The following is a 22,748-nucleotide window of genomic DNA, read 5'->3' on the forward strand; positions in this document are numbered from 1 at the left end:
CGGAGGAGTGAGTTTATAGATTGGCCTGATATATCTTATAAATTTATTTCCTTTCATCCATAATTTTCAACCTTTTGAATGAAACCTGGTTTAGCACCAGTAGTTATAGAGAAAAGAGAGGATAAGCTGTACGCATGTGAGAGAGGTGCGAAATAATGAGCAGGAAGACAAGTACTGCTGGTTTATTGATGTTGTTGTTTCAGAGCAGCCCGTAACGGTTTATCCCTGGACAGGTAGCCTCGGAAACCTGTCACACGACAGGTAGGGTAGTGTACTTTTAGACACACGAACTTTGGCTGTCGACTACTCGGGTCGTATGGGACCAATTTTTTTTTTTTTTTTAAACTACTGAGCAAGTATTCTTCTTTCTACTGTTGTAGGAGAAAAAACTCTAGTAATAAAAACAATACCCTATTTATTCAAAATCTGACAATAAGTATCAAAATTAAATTACATACATTTATACTACAAAAGAGTATCCTGAGGTTCAGAATTCTTGAGAAATACGAGGCAGGCTTGAAATACGAAGGGTTGAGCACCATTTTGAGACTAGTCAGGCTGTGATAGCTCAAAAACTGCAAAATCTGGAAAGAGGAGAAATATATGTACATTTTTTTTTTTTTTTAATCAAGAGAAAACTTTGCATAAAAAAATATTTTTTTTCTACCACTAAATCTTTATGGATTTGGATGAGATTTTTTATAAGTATTCTGCAAGCATCTAAAATCATGGGAAAAATAAAATAAAATAATTTGAAAGCTATAAATGGGTCAAAACAGGTACATTTGGATGGCACCACACTGCCATCCAGTGCCAAAATATTTTTCATGTAAAAATGAGTATGACATGGCTTAAAAGGTTTTATTTTTATGTTAAATGTTTTTTAAATGTAATATATAATAAAAAATAAACAATAGACAATAATAATAATAATTTGGGAACACTTACCAGGAATTGGAGCACTTTTCACAGGTGTACGTCAGGTGGTGGGCACAGGTTGTCTTCCTGCAGTTGCTACACAAAATTTTTGATCTCGCATTAGAGGAGGAAGGGCAAGATGGCATCTCTGCCGCTTTTCAGAGCGTCCCTGGCCTTCATTTGCGGCAACGGTGATGTCTTCCACCTCAAACACAGAACAAATCAGGGATGAGACATCCCTTGGAAGATATCTCTTCTGCTGCAGGCGGTTGAATGCCCAGGGACGACAAAGTTCAAGTGCCAAATCCATAGCAAATTTTCTTCGGGAAACTTTGGCATTTTCTGGTCGGTGCTGATATATTATGAAGGCGTTATTGACCACGATGTTGAGTAGGCCAAAGAAGACACACAAGGGCCACCTACGGGTCTTCCTGCTGCAGGTCATGGCAGCACACAGCTGGTCGAAAGTGTCGACCCTCCCGTGGTTGCATTATAGTACATGTGGATGTGCGTCTTCTGACGTTCCACAAGTGTGGGTTGATGGTGGACTGTGGATAAAATCTGCATCCTCTTGGTTGACTTCACACGTTGGCACATCAGGGTTGCTTTATCTTCATAGTTGTAGACAGCAACCGACTGTCCCAACTCCATTGGAAATGTTAGCAATTCCAGAGGCATGTAGGGTTTAGGACGAATAGTGCCTACCAAGTGCATCCCATATTTCTGCAGGCTCTTTGCTAAGGGCAGGATGTAAACCAGTTGTCGGTGGTAACAACACGCCCTGACGTCCTGAAGGGCTTGACCAACTCTGTAGTAAAAACTCCCCAGCGAGCATGACCCTGTCAGCACCAGTGGTCTTGCCACAGTAGGGGATTGAATTGCACATATAATGTGTTTCTGCATCGCAAGCCATGACCAATTTGATACCATACCTAAAGAGGAAAGAAGAAAAAACTAACATTAGTTATAAATCAAAACTTGAAAGATTTGTTATAATGAAATAACAGAAATGTTGAAAAATTGTAAAACAAAAAAGTATTACTGATAATGATAATTAATGATACAAAATATTTACAAATATTCACAGAAGAAAACATTTACTTACTTTGCTGGTTTGTTTGGAATAAACATGCGGAAGCTGCAACGTCCCCTGAAGGCTAGCAGTTGTTCATCTACAGTAAGATGAGGCCCTGGAGAGTAGTTGCCTATGCAGTGCCGGATGACAGTATTCCAAACTTCCTGATATGGGCGAACTTGTCCGTCTTCAGACGGTCTGTCCTTGTGCCAGCATTATCAAACCGTAAGGACCTCATGAGGAATGCAAAGCGCCGCCGCTCATGGCACTCCTGTAGAAGGCATCCTAATGCTGGGGAGAACATCTCTTCTGTAGTGAGGTGGTTGTCCTTGCGTGCCCCTGCCATGATAAGCACACCAAGTAGTGCCTTCAGTTCCATGAGTTGGAGGTCTTTGAAGGTGGGGTTGTTTTGGCGTTTCACTTTATCACGCAAGGACGTGATTTTGTCACCTGTATGCATACACACTTCTGCCAGCAAGGGGTCGTTCATGAACAACGAAAACACCTCCAAGGGTGTCTTAGCAGTTAGTGTGTTTGTAGTAGAGCACCCTCCTCAATGTTGTCACTCCTGAAATAGATGGCATGGCAGGGTTTGGCTCTGAGTGCCACACTGTTTTGTCCCTTCCTCTGTATATGTCTTGTGGTAACTTCTTGAGGGCTTCACCAGCTGCAGGATGTAGTGGTCCTCTCCCTCCTCTTCCTGCTTCGTAACTCAGAGGCTAAGGGGAAGGGCAAAAGCTGTTGCAGCCCTCGACGTAGAAGGCTCGTCCTCCTGGGGTGCGAGGCATTCCAACTCGTCTTCCAAGTCTTCATGAGTGACTTCTTCTGCTTCCTCATCCTCCCACGTGTGGGCGTCGTGCAGGTCATCAAACACCCTGTCTGCTTCGATAACAATCTCAGAGGGGTCCTCCACATCACTGGTGTCATCCTCAGAAAAAAGCAGCTTATTGTAGTCCTCCTCCTTCACGAAATTTCTTCTCGACATGGCGAAACCTGCAAACATGAAAAATGGAAAATTAGAAAAGTACCAAAAAAACCATCTTGGCCATGAGCAATCTCCAAAATGGCAGTTGGTCTATGTAGAGCAACCATCCGTTAAGATTTCCACCGAAAATTATCACTATAGTCCAAATAACAATGATGCAGCAATAAATTTTACAAAAGTATTGAAAATCACTTTTACTTACGTACAAGGTAAGGTAGTGCTGAAATATACACAAAAGAAACTTTCGGCGCCGAAAATACTGTGTTCTTGGCGGACTTCAAGTGCGGCACGTCTACTCTCCATGTCAGCTCGACAAAGACTAGCTATTCCAGAAAAATGAGTCCACCTACTTGAAGGGGACGCTGCGCACAATGAAAAAATGGGTTTTGCGCAACCTGCGTGTGTCTAAAATGGCACAAGGCTACCTGTCCAGGGTTATTGATGAAGCGAGCTGCTTATAAAGCAGGATGCGGATGTCTGCGTAGTTCGCAGAGACCGCTGGTACAAAGATTTACAGGTGACCTAATGTCAAACTAATTTCTTACAAAAACAGGACAGATTCATACAGAAAACATAGTGATCAATAATGTCTGACATAACATAAATAAATCGTTACTTGTACATAAAGCATGATTGTTTAGAAAGACAACATAGCCTATATACAATTTACAATTATGGTGATAAATGTGAAGGCACTGCAGAAAACGGGATGTTCTCTACAGAGAACGCGTTGAGCGGGGACTTTACAATACCCACCCCCCAGACAGAGGCAACGTTTGATTAAACCAGGTATCTGCTGGGGCGACGAAGGGGGCCTCGCTTTCTTGATGTCAATTGGAGAGGGTGGTTGCCTTCCCCGGTGTCCTCTGCAGTGGTTTGTTGGGGTGCCTCTCTGTCCGGTTTCTGGGTTTTCCGGGGATGCCCACGCCTCCTTCCTGCACCCGGGGTTGTCCGAGGGGCTGCCGCATCCTGTGGGAGGTCTTGGGGTCCGCCTGTGTTCCCCTCCTCCAGGAATGCAGGTTTGAGACGATCTATTGATACCCAGTCTTCCTGCCCATGGATGGATATTTGGAATGCCTTCTTGTTCCTTTCCTGTACACGGAAAGGTCCTCTGTAGGGTCTAGTCAAGGGTGGGCGTATGGTGGCGCCCCTGACGAAGACATGGGAGGCGTAGGAGAGCCCAGGGGGCATGAAGGGGGATGTGCTGTCGATGAATGTCCTTTGGCAGGGGGCGAACTTTCCAACCCTGTCACGGAGCCTCTGCATCCCTATGTCGTCCCTGTCCCTCTGCAACGAGTCCCCTGGTACTACCAGTCTCCCTGTAGACTTTTTCCGCTGAGGAAGGGTTGCCGTTGGCTCTGGGGGCAGTCCTCAACCCAAGGACGACCCAGGGCAGCTGGTACTTCCAATTTTCGGGGTAGCAACGAGCCATGAGAGACACTTTCAGAGACCTGTGGAACCTTTCCACCATTCCGCTGGCTGCAGGGTTGTAGGCAGTGGTGCTGTGGTGAGTGGTCCCCATTAGGCGTGCCAGGGCGGTCCACAGCTCAGACAGGAAAGCAGGTCCCCTGTCTGTTGTTATTTCGTCTGGGACACCAAACCGGCTGATCCAGCTGGAGAGGGCGGCTTCCACGCATGCACTGGAAGTGGCTTCTTCCATGGGCGTCGCTTCAGGCCATCTGGTGAAGCGGTCAACGACTGTCAGAAGGTATCTGGCTCCTCATGATGGGGGAAGAGGACCACTACGTCGATGTGGATGTGCCCAAAGCGTCTCTTTGGCTGGGGGAATTCGCCCACTCCCAATTCGTTGTGCCGTACCACTTTGCTTGCTTGACACTGCACACACTGACTTGCCCAGGCCATCGCGTCTTTCCGTATGCCATGCCAGATGAACTTCTCCATCAGCAGCCTGGTTGTTGTCCTTCCGGAGGGATGGAATAGGCCGTGGATGATGTCGAAGACCAGCCAACGTCTGGAGGCGGGTACCAGGGGACGGGGGCGTCCGGTACTGACATCGCTCAGTAATGATGATACTCCTGAGCCAAAAGGGCACATCCTTCCACTTCAGCGACGTGACGGCTATACGGTAGGCTGGGGTCTCAGGGTCAGAAGCTTGTTTGCGGGCGAGGTCCGCATAGTCGATCCCAAGCTGTACTGAATTGATCTCGATCCTCGAGAGGGCATCAGCTACCGGATTCTTCCTGCCAGGGAGGTATTTGATGGTGTAGGTGAACTCCGCGATGGCTGCAAGGTGCCGCTGCTGCCTAGAGGACCATGCGTCTCCCCAGCTTCGTGAAGGCGTGGACCAGTGGCTGGTGGTCGGTCCAAATTGTGAAGGGTGTCCTCTCCAGGAAGAACTTGAAGTGCCATACCGCCTGGTATGCTGCGAAGAGTTCCCGGTCAAAGGTGCTGTAGCAGGACTCGTCGGGGTTTAGCCTCCTACTGAAGAAGGCAATGAGCTGAGGGGTCCCTCTGATGACCTGCTCCAGGACTGCTCCGCAGGCGACGCTGCTGGCGTCCATCGTTAGCTGGAGGGGAGCGCTGGTCCTGGTGGACCAAAGATGTTGCTTTGGCGAGGGCGGCCTTCGTCAGGAGGAAAGCCTTCTGCTGGTCGGGGCCCCACACTAAGGTCTTTGGACGTCCCTTGAGGACCTCCGACAGGGGGGCCACAGTGTGAGCAATCCCCAGGATGAATCTTCTGTAGTAGTTGACCATCCCGAGGAATTCTTGTACGGCCCTGATGGAGGTACGGATGGGGAACTTCTCGACGGCTTCGACCTTCGACAACATTGGGCGGATGCCATCTGGGGATATCTCGTGGCCCAGGAACTCCACCTTCTTGACGCCGAAGGTGCATTTGTCAAACCCAGCGACAAGGCCATTATCCTGCAGGTGCTGCAGGACCTTGCGGATGTGTTGCAGGTGTTCCTTCCGGGATCTGGAAAAGATTAGGATATCGTCGACGTAGCAAACGCAGAAGTCCAGGTCCCCCAGGATGCTGTCCATCAATCTCTGGAAGGTCGTGCCCACGTTCCTCAGGCCAAAGGTGGAGAGGGCGAAGACGTAGGATCCGAAGGGCGTGATGGTGGCGGTTTTGGGGATGTCCTCCAGCGCTTCTGGTACCTGAAAATAAGACTTTAATAGGTCCATTTTGGAGAATATTCTGGCCCCGTGGAAAGACACGTCAGGTCCTGCATGTTCGGCAGGGGGTAGTGGTCGGACTCTGTTGCCAGGTTCAGCCGCCTGTAGTCGCTGCAGGACCTCCAGGTGCCGTCCACTTTCTGCACCATGTGAAGAGGGGAGGCCCACTGGCTGGGAGCCTTTTTGCATATGCCCATCCTTTCCATCTCAGCGAAGGCCTTTTTGGCCTCCTGAAGGCGCTGTGGGGGAAGCCGTTGGAACTTGGCGTGTGTCGGAGGGCCCCTCGTCTCAATGTAGTGGTACATCCCGTGTTTGGCAGGAGTCCCGGGCATCTGGCGTAGCTCGGGTTTGAAGACCTCCAGGAACTCCTTCAGGGGGGAATCGTACTGGAGGGGCGTGATGGAAGAGATGGCGGGCTCCCTGGGGCCTGACGACAAGGGCAGGGACTGGCAGGACTGGGTGTCTAGCTGGCGTTTGCGGTCGACGTCAACTGCTAGACTGAAGTGCGCGAGGAAGTCCGTCCCCAGGAGTGGAGTTTTGACGTCTGCGATGATGAACTCCCAGCTGTACCTCTGGCCAAGGATGGAGATCAACAGGAGCTTGGTGCTGTAGGAGAGGATGGGGGACCCGTTTGCGGCCGTCAGGCAGGCAGTCGGGTCCTGCAGGCGTCTGCGGTCCTCTCCTGAAAGTGGAAACACCGAACGCATGGCTCCAGTGTCGACCAACATCATCCTCCCGGAGATTGCGTCGCAGACATAGAATCCTAATGGAGGGGGGCCCCTGGGTGTTTTTACTGCTGCTGCCACGGCGGCCTGTGGGGTTGGCCGCTGCCTTCTCCGTTTTTTGAAGGGAAGAGAGGGCAAGGGGCTTCGCACCTCTGGGCAGCTCTCCCGAACCTCCGGTGTAAGTAGCAAAGCCCCGGCCCCTCCCCCTTCTGCTGGTGGGATGGCCTTTTCTGCTAGATGGCGTTGATGGGCTCCGTGGTGGGGTCCTCTGGCAGGAGGCACTTGGCGGAGTGTGCAGGCGTGGTCGCCCGCTTGGCCACCTTTGTGGAGTCCGTCAGCTGATGTGCCTACCTGATTAGGTCCTCGACCAGCAGGGTGCATGCATCCATGATCTGCCCTTGGACCTCCAGCAGTAGCTGCCACAGGAAGATCTCCCTCGACAGACTGATTTCTTTGCGCCTGCCGCTGCTGTCAGTCTCGGGGAGGAGGAGGAGATCCTGGAGGGCGTGCTACACTTCCAAGAGGTTTCCCTCCCGCCGGGGGTTGAGGGCGAGGTCAAGGGCGCGGATATCTCTCTCGGAGACCAGCAGGGAGCAGGTCTCGACAAGAGTGGATTTCAGTTCTTGGAAGGTGGCGGGGCCCGACGTCGTCATCAACCAAGGGGCAATCTTCTTATATATCTCCTCCAGGAGTGCGTTAATGGCGATGTCCACCTTCAACACCTCATCTGTTAGGCCTGCTAGTCTGAATTGCCCCTCAGCCCTGTAGAACCAGGACGCTACGTTCACCCTGGTGAATGGCAGCAGCCTTATGTTAAGGGCCGTCTTTGGTTGGTCCGTCAGGGGGGTCATCGTGTGGGGCGGCAGTACCAGTGTAGAGGTGCACGTGGGAAGGGGTTGCGAGAGGGAGGTGTCTGCCTCTGAGAGGTTCACGGTAATTTGTACGTGGTTGGGAATATCTGCATCCGTGCTCATTTTGCACTCTCATTTGGAGTGTGAGGGAATACTCGCGCCAATACACACCGGGGGAGCATGCTGTGTGGGTCTGCTAATGAGGGTCGGTTAACACCCGAACACTTTGTTAGAGCACCATAGTTAGTCCGTTAGGGGCATGGATTAGGCTCATTGGGCCAAGGCTTAGTCGCCGTTTGGGTCCATTAATGGCTTCCGGGAGCCACTCCAGGGGTCACCACTGTGAGAGAGGTGCGAAATAATGAGCAGGAAGACAAGTACTGCTGGTTTATTGATGAAGCGAGCTGCTTATAAAGTGGGATGCGGACATCTGCGTAGTTCACAGAGACTGCTGGTACAAAGATTTACAGGTGACCTAAGGTCAAACTAATTTCTTACAAAAACAGGACAGGTTCATACAGAAAACATAGTGATCAATAATGTCTGACACATAACATAAATAAATCGTTACTTGTACATAAAGCATGATTGTTTAGGAAGACAACATATATATAATTTACAATTATGGAGATAAATATATATTCTGATCGACCTTAGGTCGATGTGAAGGCACCACAGAAAACGGAGTGTTCTCTACAGAGAACACATTGAGCGGGGACTTTACACGCATTTAGCCTACTAATTTTTTTCCTATAGAATATTTAAATAATCCCTCCAGATTAGTGCAGTGCTATATAAATAATAATAAAAGATCAGAAGATAGTGTTACAACCCACAAAAGTGCTAATATTCGTCTTAAACATTAGTGTGGTGTATGCCAGCACAAACAAATGCTATCACGGTTTACGGGTTCACCGTCTGATGATGCCACCGGTCCCGTGCTTACAATTTTCCCATGAGGACACTCGCGACTGTCCACTTTTTATACTTCTCTATACTCTTTGATAGAATTTAGGCCAAAGACCAAGCACTATGAGGCCATTCAGCGTTGAAACGGAAATTGACAGTAAAAGGTTTGAAAGGTGTAACAGGAGGAAAACCTCGCAATTGCACCATGAATCATTTGTTAGGAGAGGGTGGAAAGTAAGATGGAAGAAAGAGAATATGAAAAGGAGGTGCAGTAAAAGGAATGAAAAGGATTGCAGCTAGGGGCCAAAGGCACGCCGCAAAGAACCTTAAGTAATGCCTACAGTGCACTGCATGAATGCACTGACGGCACTAACTCCCTACGGGATCGCAAACTTAGGAGCTTACATTTTAAAGTTGCTCCACCACGAAGAGACCTTGCTGGCGTGGCGTTTAAAGATCTGCCCTGTTGCCAATTTTACAAAACAACTTGACACGTGTGTGGACAGATTTTGAATGTCTTTGAGACAAACCCTGAGGCTATAATTTTAGGAGTATTTCTCCCTGCTTAGGATTTGTCTTCAGTCCATTTCTTCCCCACAACCTATGAACGATAACATATTTTTCATATTTTTTTTCAGAGATTTACCGTTCTATGTATAGCTCATTTATAAATATTTAACATTTTCGTCTAGACAAGAAACATCATACAGTTCTTACATCTAAGTAACTGCAGGGGTAAGCTGTTTGTATAATAAATTGGCCCTCTCTCTAAGATCCCGTGCTGGCACAAGGCCACCTTAATCTAAAAACAACAACAACTCTCTCTCTCTGTTGATATTTAATGTTAATGAGGACATGAGAGATATCTTGATTACTTTGTAAAATGGTGATGTGGCGTATGATGTTTTTGTTCTTCCAACAAAGAGAGAGAGAGGGAATGATTTGTTTGTATAATATTGTTTATTTTCTCAGTCGTCCAACCTACTCTATGTTACGCTTTATTTCATATTTCGTTGCTAACCAATTTATTCTTTACCTATGATATTAAGAAGTCAAGATATTTGTAGAATGAGGAAATGCCTCCAAACATAGCATGACCACTGAAAGGGCATCCCTGGACCCGGAGACAAGCTACTTATCCGTGGATTTAAACGGATGTGGAGCTGTTTGAAATATTGGCAACAGCGCCAAAATTAGGTGCCATGTTGGTAGGATATCTGATTATGTTTTTTGTTATTACATAAAAAACTTTATCAGTCGTGAACCTATGTAATTGACTTAAAATTTTGCGTAATGAAAAAGATATTTGATATCTATAAGGGGAGAAATGTTATCTCTTTGTTGTTGTTACAGATTTGATATTTTGCAGAGATTACACACGTGGGGAGGACCCAAACAGCCCCCACTCAAGCGCTCATTTTGTTTTAGTATAGTAGCACCTAGGGTTTAATTTATCGTTGCATCAAATTACGGCCAATTTTTGCATTTTTTCCATTATATTAACTGGTCGAGTGTTGTCTCAAGAACCCACTAAATGTTTTTATACCCCAGATAGAGAGAGCAAATTTAGATTTAGCGTCGGAAAACACTAAAATGGCAACTCGCCCACGGGAATACCCAAAGTTAACCCCGCAAATCAGTCAACTAACGAATGAAGGAAACTTGCAGAATTTACTGCATTTTTTTTCTTTTGGAGTGGTCATCTTTTTAAGCATTCCACATGGCCTGGTAGGGAAATACTGCTCAATTGAGTGTCTCCAGATGCATGTTACTGGTTATTGATGGGTCATGATCGCACTAAACAATTATTCCAGTTTCAGTTATCTGGCAGATTTTTTCCTCTGTTGTTTACATTTTTATGATGTGCTATTTGTTACCTCTCTAATAAATTTCCAAATTCTGTTTTTTCAATTGAATATTTTGTTTTTAGTTTTCATTCTTGTCTGATGGCAAGCCTTTCAGATGGATTTTGAAGTTTGTGAAAAGCTTGGCATTTTATCTAAACTTTAAAGAGTTAATGTCATAAAAAGGCTCATTTTATCTGGTAATCTTTTCATCACATGCACATGGAACTCCCACAGTAATCTTATTCATTTGATACTGTATAGAAACTGGATGTTTCAACTAATTCATTACTTTTATTCACACACGAAAGAATCCCAGGGAGGATAAGAAAATGTACAAATGAATTTTAATTATTTATCAACTAAAATAGCATCTTTCACAACACAGGACAATAAAACATTCATACATTTGACACATGTACATCATGCATCATTTTTGCCATTATCATATGCTCTTCACTCACTACTTTTAGCTGACAAACCTGAAATTTTCACCATTTTTTAGAAAAAATTATATTACAGCCTTTATACAGTATGGCAACAAAATTTAAGGTATTTTACATAAACTATTCACCCCTTTTCCCATTTTATAAGGCAAAATCTTCCATCATATTCATAAATAAAATATATGTACACTACTGTACTATATCTGTGATACGAACACACTTTCTTGATCTCTTTCAAATTCCCCAATGAATTTCACAGTTTTTGTGACTTTTTAACTGGACAAAAATGCAAATGATCAAGGGATTAGACACAAGTCAAATTAAGGTCTCCAGAGATTCACCAAATTTTGTTGTCTTCGTAAATAAGGGTGCCAACATGTTGCCTAGCTTAGTAGCGAGTTTCCCTGGCTTACTCATAATGTTCTTTCAACTTTGTGAGAAGTGCATCGCAGGTCTTCTTGGCATCACCCAAAAGCATGTTTGTGTTAGGCTTGAAGAAGATGGGGTTGTCAACAGCAGCATAGCCAACACCAAGGGAACGTTTCATTACAATGACCTGAAAGATTTCAAAATTCAAGAACGTGAACACTACAAAGGCAAATGTAGATATGAACGTTAGGATTCTTATAGAGTATAATATATAGCCTGTCTGCATCAATTAATTAATCTTACATAACCTGCCTGCATAAATTAAAGTTCATCAAGTCATCAACTACACATCATCATCATGATAGCTTTCTCCCTAAAGTGAATGTGCAAAAGCATACTCTTCCTATCTTTTGTATTCCCATACAGTTTATCATGACTTTCTACCACATCTTAGTTACAGATGTGAGAACAAGAAAAAGAGAGAAACCTGGTTAGCATATAAGCTGGCCATGCTAACATGCCTTTTGTAGCTTGTCTATAAGCAGAGCACAGTTTTTTTTTTTTTTTTTTTCATAACTAAGGGAGAGGGTGTACACACAATGAATGTAAGTATAATAATCCTTAAATGGAAGGCTTTTGAAGTAAAAAGGACTAAAATCTATGCCAACACAATCTCAAAATTTAAGCTATTTTTTTAAAAGCTTACTACATCTACAGAGATTACAATGTACAATATCAAATGTTTCACACCTGGATTTTCAAAGAATCTGAGGACTTCTTCCTCAAAGCAGAACTTCTATGAAGTATTTGCCATTGATATCTATATCTCGGTTCTTATGTGGTACTGTACATTTTTTCCATAAATACAAATTTTTTTTAGCTTGGATATCACACCAACCTATGACTAAAGTCTTTGATTCCCAGCCCTATACACAGTTAAGTTCCTTTTCATCATTTGATTAATATGAACCATAAAAAAACTTATAAATGACTTACTTGATTTGAAAGCCAGACGCGAAGTACAGGCATACCAGCAATTATAGAGTTAGGGTCATCTTCAGCAGCTGAGTTCACAGTGTCGTTGGCACCAATGACCAATACCAAGTCAGTTTCAGGGAAGTCATCATTAATCTCATCCATTTCCAGTACAATATCATATGGGACTCCAGCTTCAGCTAACAATACATTGAGCTGACCTGGCATACGTCCAGCCACAGGGTGAATACCGAATCTTACATTCTTTCCCTTCTTCTTTAGCAAATCTACCATTTCAGCAATTGGGTACTGAGCTTTGGCCACACACAAACCATAACCTTAAAGAAAAATATTTAAATCTCATTACTGAAAGAAACAGTAAGTTTTAGCCCCCTTAACACATGGATTTTGTTAATATTGTCTCAAGCACATCATAATTATTTGGTCCATGATAAACTCAACTCACCAGGCACAATGATGATGTTCTTTGCATTAGCCATCATTTCAACAGTCTGCTCAACATTTGCCTCAGTGTGAGTGCCAGTAATTTCCATGGGCTTTCCACCGCCAGTAGAAGATGTACCAAATCCACCAAGAATCACATTTGGCAATGATCTGTTCATGGCCTGTAAAAAGAAAAAAAATTGGGTTTTTTCATATACAAGCCCAGTATTTAACAATAGCCTAATTGTGAATAAGTGCAGTTCTCCAGGCACTCCACACAAGTCTTCACTCTTCATGTGACTAAGAAAGCACCCAGGTTCCAAAACACCTCTGGTGGCAATCATTCCATGCTTTGTCTGAACCTCCCAGCCCGAGAAGAACCCTAAAAGAGTTCAGAGGTCTGGTTAAACAAATCATTTATAACTAACTAACTTTGTCTGAACCAGCTGCAACAGGAAACGCCCTATGAGGATATGGGTTTGTGTATGAAAAAATAAATTGTTTCATAACAAAACTATTATTTCACAACAGCATGAATAACTATTAAGTGAGAAGGTTTCGCTGCATAAATAATTTAACCGGGGCCTGTAGGGGCCTGTGGACCATAAGATCTTTTTTTGAGTGAAGATGCATAATATCCAAAAGTTGAGAGCACTAACAAGCAGTCATGAAAGGAACCGAGACCTGGTAAGGTGACGGGTTGTACTATCTGGGCTGGTCAAAAAGGGATTCAGTACTTTCCTAGGTAACAACTATTAACACAGAATATTATGCCCAGAAGGAAAGGAATGACTCACTGTATAAAAACTAGACCACAAGGCCCAGTACTGGGGCTGGGAAGGTCATTCTGTGCCATCATGGAACTCACACACACAAGCACACACTAACACATCAACATTATGCATATTCACACAACCAAAAAATTATGCGTAAATAAATTATTTAAATGTTAAAAATACCAAATTCTTTTAAAAAAGCCATAAGGAGTTTAAATAAAGCTTCTGCACCAAAAATCTCATTAAGAGATTTCAGGTGAAGAACATATTTTCTACGGCTGCTTAGAAATCAGGAGCAGCACACTTTAAATGTGACCAACCAACAGTAACCTGTCACAAAGTAAATAGTAGATAGAAAAAGATCAGTAAAAAAATTCAAGAAGTATGGTTAATAATTTTAATGAAATTAGCTAAAACATAAACGTAAGTACAAAGGAACAAACACATAAAAGCCACCAATGACCTATGTACACCTAGACTTGGGACAAGATAGCAGTTTAACATTAATTTTTCTGTATCATACAAAATGTATTACTTGTCTATTTTCACAATTTTAAAATATGAAAAACAGCAATAAAAACAATTTATCAAGAGTATTGTTACGGTTAATATGGAATATTATAAAATCTGTCAAAAGCTTGATGAGTAGGCTTCTAAATCTTATAAACTTCACATACTGTACCTTGCACATGATGTATGACAAGATGGCACCAGATGATCCAATGAGTGCACCAACAACTGTCATGAGATTGTTATTCAACATGAAGCCTTCTGCACACAATGCCCATCCTGAGTAACTGTTGAGCACAGTAATAACAACAGGCATGTCGGCACCTGAAGATAATGAGAATGTCTGTTACCTTCCTAAACAATACTGCTGACTTAAATACGCTCAGATCAGAATAGAAATAATCTCTCTGCCTTCTGTTGACTGAGAAAATTTACGAGATTACAGTCATCTGTGAATTTCTAGCGATGGAGACCTTTCACCTCTGTGTACAATTATAAAATTGAAATGAAAAGAAAGACATTTTAACCTACCCTCGTAACAAATTATGGTTATTTTTTTGAGAGAGAGAGAGAGAGAGAGAGAGAAAGGGGGGATAAGTACTGCAGAACGTTAACACATTTATCATCATTCACTGTATTATAGGGTATTTGATAATTTTAGCTATAATTTTGCAGTGTCCAGAGCACATCAGAAATTTCTGGAAAACTTCAGTTTAAGTCTCATAAAAAATACACTAATGAGCCAAAGCAATCGGTTAAATTTCTTATTTTGCAATTACATTTCAATAGCCAACCAATCACCTCTTTGCTCATACAGTTTTCAATTAAACCAAACAATAACTTCTGGAGACATCTTATAGTAGGTGTGAATTATTAAGTATTTTTCATTGAGATTTACCATGCTTGTAAAAGTTTGGCTGTTGATATAGGGTGATTCTTAAGACCACTTGGGTCATATCTAGGGGAGGGGCCAAGGTCACCTTCCATTAGGGGGTGGGGGAGCACCCACTTTTCCAGTATGGGGTAGCCTTTGTAATTCCACTATTTTTTGAAGTAGAGTACTGATTTTGGGCTCAAATGTCTCAAAATAAGGTGACAAGAAGGTATTTTATTCTTTTTTGCTAACTAATGTATACAAGTGACTCCCAACCTCGGGTCTGTAGGTCAAATTGAAAATTTCATGTATCATTTTCCTTCATCATGCTTTTTCTTTTCATATCAACTTCCATTATACACACACACGTGTGTATGTATATAAACACAACAATAAGCACGAGAGAAAAAGATATTGTAGTTACATACAGGTGGTCCGTAGGGAAACCCATTTAAATGAAAGGGGTCCTTGGTAGCGAAAATGTTGGGAACCTCTGATATATATACAGTCATAGCTTACAGCAAATATAGGAGATATCATTAGGACTTTCAATCCCTTTTCATAATATTACAATGATTTTTTTCTTTGTCTACAGTTCCAGTTGTCTAACGTCACATAATGGACTGGTTGAAATGTATATGTCAACAGTAGCCAAGGAGGACTTGGTCTGTCCCTCAGGAAACAAAGGTTTGGTCAACAAACATGAGACCTATGCAAATTTTGTAGCAATGGTTGATACTTTTCGGGATGCTGGGTATCCGTTGAACTTAACGACTGACCCAACTGTTGAAGAGTTAGTCCAAAATCAAGCAAAGTGGCATAAGAACTGCAGAAGGGAGATCCGAAGGGACCGTCTTGACCGCCTTATTCAGAGAGGCACAAAATCCAGTTTTATACCAGAATCCATCATAACGACTCCTTCTGCCTCATCACCAGCTGCTCGAATCAGCAGAGAGTCAGGAAAAGATTGGACAAAAGCAATACAGTGAATTTGTTCAAAAAGTAATTGTTGAGAGGACTGTGCCAGTGGATCATCCCATAAAAGAGAACAATATTCTCATCTTTAAAATCAAAACATGTCGGAAACCTCAGTCAAAGAAACTGCAATTCTTCAGTCCTAGTGCATCCCTCTTCAGCAGAATGTATATTGCCTCAAACAAACGAGGAGGAGACCTTGAAACCTATTTTGCTCATGAAGCGCATTGCTTTCCACCTTCAATGGCCTACAGCGAGGAGAAAATGTACCACTCAAATAATTCAGCCATTGTGGACTGCATCCTTAATGAAGCATGTGATGATGAAGATGAATCCAATTCTTTGTATCGGTATGATGCAATTATTCATGATGGAGGGGCCCACATTCATTCTCTCACTCCTCGTGGAATTCACACCTTCCAGGATTATGGTTTAAACCAAATGCTCAAACTCATTCAAATGGAATTGCGCAAAGCTTGCCGAGTGTATGTTGTTTGGGACTGTTACCGGAAACATTCAATCGAGGAACAAATTCGCAGTGACAGAGGTAAGGGGTCAAGGTTAAAAGTTTCTCCCAGACTCTGATCCCTAAGAACTGGGGTGAGTTTTTACGGGACAGTAAGAACAAGACCAAAGAAATGGATGGTGAATTCAGACAGGAAGAAGCTGACACCAGAATTGTTGTACATATTCTCAATGCACTGAAGTCTTCATGCACCTCTATTATTGTAAAGACGTCAGATTCTGCTGTTGTGGTGATCTTAACTGGCCACTATGGTCGATTCCATGGAATCAGCGAAGACTGCCAAATTCATGTGCTTTATGGAAGTGGGAAAAACAGAAGAATTCTAGATATTGGCTCAATGACAAATACACTAGGTCCTACCCGATCAGTTGCACTCCCTCTATTTGTCACAATGACAGGCTGTGACACAATCAAAAGCAATTTGTTTTAAGGCATGGAAAAGTTCTTCACCAGAACTGACCAAAGTTTTCTGTGATCTTGTGCAACAACCCTTCCAGACGTTCAGTGAGGATTCAGCTATTTTCAAGGAACTCAAGAAGTTTTTTGCTAGAATATATGGAGGAAAATCTAGACCTATCAATGACTTCTGCTGCATTATGTTTTGTGAAAGAATTTAAAACATTGAGTACATTCCTCAAACTCAAAATGCTCTCCTGCAGCACTGTCTTCGAGCAGTGTATCAGGGAAGTGTTTGGGGTACGGCCCATGACCCAAAAATGGAAGAACCTGACCCCTGTTTATATGGCTGGAAGAATTCTGATGGAGTATTCAGACCTGTATGGATGACAGTTCCCGAAGCGTCTCACGTTTACTGGGAACTTGTGAAGTGTACTTGCCATAAAGTTTGTTCTCATATGTGTTCATGTGTAAAAAAGCATCTTAAATGCACAGATTTATGCAAATGTACATGCTATTGGGGATTACAGAATGGTTTCCTTCATGGTAGAAATAAGTACTATATGCAGCAAAATACTTATAAGACACCTTCATGTTTGTTCTGTACTTGATGTCTGCCTTAGAAAATTGGTAATTTTGTTTTTATTTTAATCATATATAAAGGAAAATTATCATTATTTTTCATGATATGTTATATTATGATGTTTTCTGTTTAAATCAGTGCATCATTCCCAAGAATGTGACTACTGTACTCGGTGTCTGCCTTACAAAATTGTTTTTTTTTTAATCATACATAAAGGAGAATTAAAATTATCTCTCTTGATATATTATATTATGATCTGTTTTGTGTGTGTAAATCAGGGTATCATTCCCAAGAATATGTCTGCTTAGGGCTATTAAATTCTGTACAGTATAATAAATTTATACTTTGCATTATATGTATATATAAAAATCACATTTATATGCTTTTGAAGGTAAATTTTGTTTTATCAATTAGGGGTGCCCCAGAGATCAAAATTACTTTGTGTTAAAACATAATAAACAATATTCTGGGTCATTTGAGCCCAAAAATGACATTTTTATGACAAAATGATGTTTCATTATACTTACCAAAACACTGTAAAAGCTTTTATCTCTTTAAAATCGACACGTCCAAGATATAAATTTTCAAACTTTGTTTGGAACGCTGATACAATTGGCGGGAGACCCAACCCCACCAGATGCCGGTGGGGGTAGCGTGGCAGGAGACATACCCATAAACCCAGGTCAGTTTCATTCTCGGTATACACAATTAGTGAAAACCTGAGATAACGTCTCCCCCTGCGGGGAGGAGGAGGCCTTTACGTTACAGTGTTTTGGTAAGTATAATGAAACATTTTGTCATAAAAATGTCATTTTCATTATAATGACTTACCAAAACACTGTAAAAGCTGATTCCACATTTAAGGTGGAAGGGCAGGCCTCTACCGAAAAAACTAACGAAATTATGCAGGCTACCCCATGCTGAAAAAGGGGGACTCCCCCCGACCCCCTAATGGAATGTGACCTTGGCCCCTTCCCTAGATATGACCCCAGTGATCTTAAGAATCACCCTATATCAACAGCCAAACTTTTACATGCATGGTAAATCTCAACAGTGTATTCACACCTACTATTATGGATCTCAAACTATGATAGCGGATGTATATAATTTTCCAGTTTCTAACTCTTATAAGCAAAAATCATTTGGACAATGAGAATAAATTTGTACTACAAAATTAAATAGTTCAAGTACAGTACATACCACCAATAGCCATTGTAAGTGTTACTCCCATGACAGCTGACAGGGTAGTTGTTGCTCCAAGCATAGATAGACCAGCGGTCAAAGAAGGATCAATGAAGTAGTAAGCCATGGCACCAACATTAGCTGCCAGAAGACCAGCATTAAGAGCATGACGACCAGGAAGAAGAAGAGGTGCAGAATTCAACACTCCTTGAAGTTTACCATATGCAATCAGAGAACCACTGTAAGAATGAAATGAGAAAGGATTCATCTTTTAATGTGTCAAGTTTTTCTTAGATAATACTGGACTGTTAGAATCAACTGTAAATTCATAGAGAGCTGCAAAATAACTCATTTTAAAAATCATATTAATACTGACTGTAATACAAAATAACTAATGTAAGCTAAAATGAAATTCTTCCCTGAAAACACTTCACCAAATAGAACTGAAATAGACTGACCAATCACTAAAATGCAAGAAAAACAATTGGTCTCACCTGAATGTAACACCACCAATGTATGTACCCAAGAAGAGTGCAGTCTTGATTGCATTGGCTGCGGGATCAGTTGCAAAGTGTGGGAAGTCATGGAGGTAGGTGGCTATGCAAGTTAAAACAGCAGCAGCACCTACTAAACTGTTGAAATAAATAGAGAGATAGTTTCTTAACTGTGTCTACAAAACTTGCCATGTTTTTCCCTGGTACAATGACATGAAAATTAACAAACATGTATGGAAAATAACCAATTAAACCTTGGAAAATAACCAATTAAACCTTGGAAAATAACCAATTAAACCTAAGTAAATGCACAGAAAATATTCATAAACCCTACTTAAGAATAAGCTGTTTTTAACATCAAATGTCTACTGACACTGACAAAGAAGGATAAATGAGTATATAAATAAAAGGTAGCAATTCCTTCTTGGCAAACATTTAAATTGGAGTCCATGTGCTTTATACTAAATGAAATGGAGATTTCACCAATGTAGAGCAACAACTCATTCAGTTACAGTAGGTACTGAGTTTCTTGTATGCTAAACCTCATATATTTTCTTCTAATGACAGTCAAGTGAGGAAACAAACCTGTGGAAAGCTGCCACTAGCTGAGGAAGATCTGTAATTTCAATCTTCTTGGCAATCGTAGTACCAATGGCACCGCCCAAACCAGCTGCAGCAACCATCTGCATGAGAACAGGACTGGCGGGCACTAACTGACCAATAGTAGAAGCAATACCACCTGACACGCCAATCTGAAAAATACATAATCGTACCAATTTACACAAGACACAGCATGCAAATTGCAAACACAAAGAGTACCTAGTTATTTCCCATTTGAACTAAATTAATTATCAGTATTAATACAAAATACTTACATATTTTTGATTTTACCAAGAAATGTTCTATCCAGAAAAATAACCCCCTCCATGGTGGTATAATTCTTGTTCAATCCTAGACCATACACAATCACTATAACCTTTCTCTGACCACACTCAATCTTACCCAAAAAATCCTCAAATAATCATACCTGAACTTTTCCGCCCATACTCAGCCTCCCCAATTCTACAATGGTTATATCTTCCCTAGATCTACACCTGTTCACATAATATAGAAATGATTACCCTCTGTTCTCTACATTTCTGCAATTAGTACCAAAACATTTAGCTTTTGCTCCTTTGGAGTTTTGTGAATCTAAAACTGCACAGTATACTGTTGCCTGGAATTTTCTTGTACTCTGTTCTTAACTAAAATGACATTTTTATAATAAAATAAAATTTTATATATACTTACCAAGTAATTACAGTGCTATTAGTTCCAACTTTCACGGCAGTTCAAGTTTTTTTAAATTTCACGGCAGCGCTCCATTGTTTTGGTTTAGGTAACTGACCCCGCCCACTTTTGGGGAAGAATAGGTAGAATCTGGCACAGGAGCTCAGTTCATTCATGTTTTATGTCCATGAGAGGGGAGGCAGGGGGGCTCTGATCATGTAATAAATTGCCGAATCCCACAGAGACAGGAGGTGGGATACATGGACAAAAATTACTCAAATACACTCAGTAATGGAGATGAATTTGAAACAGATAGCCAGCATTTGTAAATGCTTGTTGTAACCTTACCTGGTGAGAGCTACAGCAGAAGCAGAAGGATACTGCCTCTGGTCGGCGCTCATCTTCAACCTGTAGTGGTGCAGCAGTAAAGCTGAGGGTCGCCTCTACTTTAGTGGGTGCCTTGTAACCAAGGAGTGCTCTGATGGTTGCCAATGCATCATAACAAAAAAAAGAAATGCCCTTGCCCTAGGTGCAGTATAAGAAAATCAACCAAATAACTTGGTTACCTACACATCACATAAAACCAAAACGCAACCATTAAAAACAACAACTGATGGGTACTCCAGGTACACAGTACTCCAGGCTTCCCATAACTCGATCACCTGAACCAAGGCGAGGAGATAGAGAAATAGAAGATATACTTCTATCCTTCATCACCCAGTACCATGCCAGCCATGGAAAACGGCCTAACATACTGCAGTTTTCATAAGTAGTCTCCACATCGTGTAAGTAATGAGGCAAAAACGGACCTACACTTCCAACATGTAGATTGAAGTACGTATTGCGGAAAGCGACAGATTGTGTTTAAATGCCAGCGAAGTGGCAACTGCCCTAATTTCGTGGGCTTTGACTTTTAAAAGGGTAATGCCTCTTCCTGAATACCACTGTGGGATTCGGAGATTACTTCTCTTAGAAAGAAGGACAGAGTGCTCTTGGACATAGAACAAAATGGGTTCTCAAGATAACACATTAGGGCTCTACCCGGACAGAGAACACTCTCCTGGTCTGTTAGACCAACGATAATTGTCAGGTTCTTGATAGAGAAAGAATGGGGCCAGGGATTGGATAGGGTTTCATTCTTGCCTATGAACCCAAGAATGAACATGCAGACTGCATCCCCTTGTGAAAAGCCAACTTGCTTGTCCAAGGCCTGCAATTCACTAATTCATCTGGCTGTGGCCAAAGCAACTAAAAAGTGGGTCTTCCTCGTTAAGTCCCTCAGAGATGAGGCGTGAAGGAGCTCAAAGGGAGGACCCAAGAGCCAACAAAGTATGGCATCTAAGTTCCAAGGTATAGAAGTCGGTTTGTCTTGTTTCGAAGTATCAAAAGATTTAATTAAGTCACTAATATCATGACGTGCAGCAAGATCCAGGCCTCTATGCCTCAACACCAAATTTAGCATGGCTCTATAACCCTTGATAGTTGAAGTCGCTAGTCCTTGGGAAGACTTCAGGAAGAGCAAAAAGTCCACTATTTGTGCTAAAGTGGATTCAGAAGATGAGATGCTGCCTCTTTGACACCAGCCGCAGAAAACTGACCACTTAGCCTGGTAGACATTGGAGGAGGATTGCCGCCTACAGTTGACAATAGCCTTTGCAACTGATTTTGAAAAACCTTTCACTCTGACAAGCTTCCTGACAGTCTGAAGCCTGTCACAGTGAGAGTGGATAAACTTGATAAAAGTGATGGAAATGAGGTCGCTTGAGAAGACTTCGACACTGTGGTAGGAGTTTTGGAAGTCCATCAACAGTCTGAGAAGGTCCGGGAACCATTCCCTCTGCGGCCAAATGGGGCCACGAGGGTCATCAAAGAGTTGTTGTGGGACTGAAACTTGTTGATGACTTCCCTCACGATGCTGAATGGTGGGAAGGCATACATGTCCAGGTTGGACCAGTCCTGGGGCATTGTGTCCATTGCCGAGCCAGAGGGTCTGGGGATTGGAGAGCAATACAAGAGAAAACGGTGACTCTTCGAAGTCCCAAACGGGTCTATCGATGGCTTCCCCAACCATTTCCACAGGTCGGTACACACCGCAAGGACGCTCAATTTGCCCTGAATAAAGCGGATGACATTCCGGGTGAGGTTGTCCTGGGCCAAAAGGAGATCTTTGGCTGCCTGCCAAAGAGAGAAAGTGCGCATGCCTCCCTGAGTCTTGATGTAGGCCAACGGTGCTACGTTGTCTGAGCATACTGTGACCTTGTTGCACGTCACTGAAACAAAATGCTGGAGGGCCAAGTGCACTGCTTTCAGCTCTCTCACTCACACTGATGTGGAGCTTCCTTTCTTCTTGCGACCATATCCCTGCAACTTCCAAATCCTGCAGATGAGCACCCCAACCCAGATCTGAAGCATCTGAGAATAAGGTTAGGCTTGGGTTCAATACATGTAATGATTTCCCAACTGAGAATCTCCCTTCTACTA

The 22,748-nt window shown here is 42.6% G+C and overlaps 1 protein-coding gene and 1 long non-coding RNA gene across 9 annotated transcripts in view; both read right to left on the bottom strand.

Annotated features, from left to right (window-relative positions):
* Positions 1–398: 398 nt before the first annotated feature.
* LOC136852598 (uncharacterized) lies at positions 399–1,056 on the bottom strand. Its single transcript, XR_010857193.1, has 2 exons — positions 949–1,056; positions 399–584 (listed from the first exon to the last, which is right to left on the bottom strand). It is a non-coding gene; the product is annotated as an uncharacterized lncRNA (long non-coding RNA).
* A 9,733-nt stretch (positions 1,057–10,789) lies between these two features.
* Positions 10,790–22,748, bottom strand: part of LOC136852596 (NAD(P) transhydrogenase, mitochondrial-like) — a 65,027-nt gene continuing 53,068 nt past the window's right edge. For 7 of the 8 annotated variants that reach the window (XM_067127464.1, XM_067127470.1, XM_067127463.1 and 4 more), the window contains exons 12-18: positions 19,584–19,750; positions 18,999–19,136; positions 18,523–18,743; positions 14,141–14,292; positions 12,705–12,864; positions 12,260–12,576; positions 10,790–11,450 (exon numbers count right to left, since the gene is read on the bottom strand). In XM_067127464.1, coding sequence (XP_066983565.1) covers positions 11,304–11,450; positions 12,260–12,576; positions 12,705–12,864; positions 14,141–14,292; positions 18,523–18,743; positions 18,999–19,136; positions 19,584–19,750 — 1,302 coding nt within the window. In that variant the 3' untranslated portion in view covers positions 10,790–11,303. Of the gene's footprint in view, positions 11,451–12,259; positions 12,577–12,704; positions 13,045–13,125; positions 14,293–18,522; positions 18,744–18,998; positions 19,137–19,583; positions 19,751–22,748 lie in introns of all 8 variants that reach the window. The other variant, XR_010857192.1, reaches the window with a different exon arrangement.

The sequence above is a fragment of the Macrobrachium rosenbergii genome, chromosome 25, assembly GCF_040412425.1.
Source record: "Macrobrachium rosenbergii isolate ZJJX-2024 chromosome 25, ASM4041242v1, whole genome shotgun sequence".
Classification (NCBI taxonomy): Eukaryota; Metazoa; Arthropoda; class Malacostraca; order Decapoda; family Palaemonidae; genus Macrobrachium; species Macrobrachium rosenbergii.